This window comes from Antrostomus carolinensis, unplaced genomic scaffold (assembly GCF_000700745.2).
Source record: "Antrostomus carolinensis isolate BGI_N321 unplaced genomic scaffold, ASM70074v2 scaffold2315, whole genome shotgun sequence".
Classification (NCBI taxonomy): Eukaryota; Metazoa; Chordata; class Aves; order Caprimulgiformes; family Caprimulgidae; genus Antrostomus; species Antrostomus carolinensis.
Window position 1 is genome coordinate 25,730 of NW_010318246.1, and position 3,307 is coordinate 29,036.

Consider the following 3,307-nt stretch of genomic DNA (forward strand, 5'->3'; position numbering starts at 1 on the left):
GAGCACTTCTACCGCTTTGCAGTGTGTAGTATTGAGAACCATTTATCTTGAGCCACTACAGAGCAGTTTTGTCTTAGCTAGGCTTTTTTTTTTTTTTTTTGCACTGGCAAAAGAAGCACTCGCATGATCTGCTGCTTTGGCTCAGCATGGGAGCTACTGCCACCCCAGCATCTCCCAGTGGAGCAGCAGCACCAGGACCCTGATCCTGCCCACCTCACCATCTTCTTGAGACGGTGACACACACGCACCAGGGATAAGCACAAACAAGACACTGCAGGATGCTCAGACAGAAGGCTTGGCCAAAGCAAACACACATTTGTTCACAGGCTCCAGCTCAGAGTCACCAGAACTGTGAAACATCTCTCCTCCTCCTCCTCATGCACCCACTGGCTGGGAGAGCCAACTTCTGATTAGAGGCAGTTGTGAAGTTGCTGATAAACTGTTCTTCGTCACAGTCTGTAGCAACAGAAAGGTTTAGCAAAATGATCTGTTTTGTCCAAAGCTTTCTCCTTGCGTTTTCTCAGTCTGGGGTGGAACTGCTTATCAGAGGATGCAGCCCCTCAGCTGAGGCCTCCTCTAGGTTGTGGGTTAGGAGTGCCCTGACTGCCAGCGCAGGAGAGGAGACCTCTGCCACCAACGCTCCACATGGCCCAAAAAACATTACATTGGAGGAATTTTGGCATCCTGCTGTTTAAGGAATGCGTGCAAATCTGGAGACCCAGCTCCACTCCCTGTGCTGCCCAGCTTCAGAGCCAGCACTGAACCCCAGGCTTAGTGCCCTGGTACTGGCTGAAGAACTGAAGAATGGTTGACTTCTCTCTTTTAGCTTTCCTGAAGAAATACATCTACAATAACTCTTTTGTCTCAGTGTGGGCTTAAAACATTTTTTTCAGAAGCCAAAGGAGGAGGAGAAAAAAAAAAAAAAAAAAAAAAAAAAAGAGTTTCCTGCTTGGTTCTTACCTCTGATGGCACACTGGTGGGCTCCTAAACCTCTGGTTTGCAAGAGCAGCTGAACCAGGGTTGACAACCAGCAAAGAGTACCTATGTTCAGAGCATTCAACAGCCCTCCAGCTCCTCACCAGGCTTAATGAAGTGTAATGAAAGGAAATTAATGAGCTTTGTCTCCATTGCCAAAGGAAAAGGCAGCTGGAAATATGCAGGGATCCAATATGAATTGAGCATGATTAAGTATGTTATAACCATTGTTCTAAATAAAATGGTGCTGTTATACCTAAATAGCCTACAGCCATCCCTTGTCATTACAGCCATTTAGCTGGCTCTGCTTTAATTGCCTCTGAAAGCTGCCCAGAAAGGATTTATTTTACACCCTTTCTAGTTCAAAACCAGGGACGGAAATAAGTAAGCACTAACCTGCATCCACTTAGATAATTGGGATTTGGTGTGTAAGCCAGGAAGTTAGATATTTCATAGGGAACTGCTTGGTACCTGACGTGCAGGGTGACACGGCTGCGATGTGCATGGGCTGGCAGATGGCCACCACGGCCCATGGGGTGGGCTATAGAGCTCTGTGTTAGTCATGGGCTACACCACCCACCCCCAGCTTGGTTCCTTGCAGGTAGCTGTAGCCCAGAGTGCAGGGGAGGGAGTCACATGTCCCCATCGCCTCCCAGCTCTGAGCGGGCTCCCCCCACACCCAGCTCCTCTCCCCATGGGGACTGTCATCAGCCACCGAGGGCTCAGACGACAGCAATGCTCCATGAGCATTTATTTATCAGGACAGGCCTCTCCATCCCCAACACCTGCGAGTCTGTGCTGTCTAAAAGGCCAGGGTCTCCTTGGCACAGCCCCTCTTCAGAGCAGGCATTCCCTTATCTCAGGCCACACCTCACGCTCCACAGACTGCAGCTGTTTGCTCCACGTTCTGTGTTCCAACAGCACTTTAGCTTTCTCCTTCTTCACCGTTGCCACATTCATCTGGACAAATCTGCCACTGCACGACGATGGGGGAAGCACTCCCTGACTTTTTCTGTCCCAAGCACAAACTCCACCTCACACCAGACTGACCCTTTGGCTTTTGGCTCACAGCAGGAACGCAGCAACAGCTCAACTCTGGAAATAATTTCAGAAAAAATATATTTGAAAGAAAGAGCAAACTACATCATGGAACATAACAGCATCCTTGACCCTGTTGCCCAAGGAGCTGCATGGGTGCAGCCCCTCACGTGCCCAGAGCAACAGAACTGCAATGCAGGGAAGTCACCAGGATGCTCTGCAGCACTTGGAAAAGCTGCTCCTCCCACCACAAGTCACAGGATGCTGGATACCAAAGCACATTGCCTGGGGTGCTGAGAGCAGAAGGATGTGTCACAGCAAGGCGGACGGTGAGGCACAGCTGTGGTCATGGTCCTTGATGGAGCTCTCACGCTGTGACATGTACTGCCCTGAATTTGCATCTGTCCAATTACTCATCAAAACCCAAATCTAAATTAACAGTTTATCTTCTGCATTCTTAATTGATTCACAACATTGAAAAGATTATCTTCCCCCTTCAGATTAATTACTTTAAAGACTCACGGTTTCTTGGGAGATAATTTCCAACTCAGCTCTGGCAATGGAGCAAGACTAGAATCTGGCCTAAGCTAGCCTGCTGAGAAAGACCACGTGGAGTTGCTCTGGAGAGAAGAAAATAGGGGAAGTGTCTCCTCTTGTCTTCAGTCAGTTCAAAGGGTCCTCAAATCTCTCCTGGATGGACTTTTCCTTTACAGAGTGCTGAGGAGGACGTACGAGGAGGACAGGGCTTCAGCCTTCCCTCCTTAGCTTCTAGAAGTACAGTGCACAATTGAAATAATGCCCCAAAATCTTTGTTGTGAACAACAACCCAGCCTCTGCTCCAAGCACACAGCCCAAAGTTTGTACGTGGCATTTATAGCCCCGAGTTCTTTTTAGACATGAGTTTGAATCCATCATCCAGAATGGACCTCCGATTGCGTCTTAACTTCTTTTGTCTCTCGAGGTAGATGACCACTCCCAGGAGGAAGCAGGCGACCAGGAGGAGCACTATTCCTGCAATGGCTAGAGCGATGACTGTGGCCTCTATCTGCCCTTGAGCCAACTTAGCTCCAAAAAGCATTATCTTCTGGGACTCATCCTTATCCTCAGGGGGCAAGTCTGAGAGATAAACAAACAATGAGAGCCAGAAATACCACAACTCAAAGGTTCCAAGAAATATAAAAAAGGAGAAAAAGACCCAACACAGTCAAAGCAAGTCAAAGGAGACCCAGTTGCCACCCATCTAAAAGACCCTCATCCCTGAGGTCACACAGAAATTTGAACACAAATGGTTCTT

General features: G+C 48.3%; 1 protein-coding gene across 1 annotated transcript in view; it reads right to left on the reverse strand.

The window, feature by feature from the left end:
* Positions 1 to 2,884: 2,884 nt before the first annotated feature.
* Positions 2,885 to 3,307, reverse strand: part of HEPH (hephaestin) — a 19,714-nt gene continuing 19,291 nt past the window's right edge. The window contains exon 20 of the mRNA XM_010168812.2: positions 2,885 to 3,129. Coding sequence (XP_010167114.1) covers positions 2,885 to 3,129 — 245 coding nt within the window. The remainder of the gene's footprint in view (positions 3,130 to 3,307) is intronic.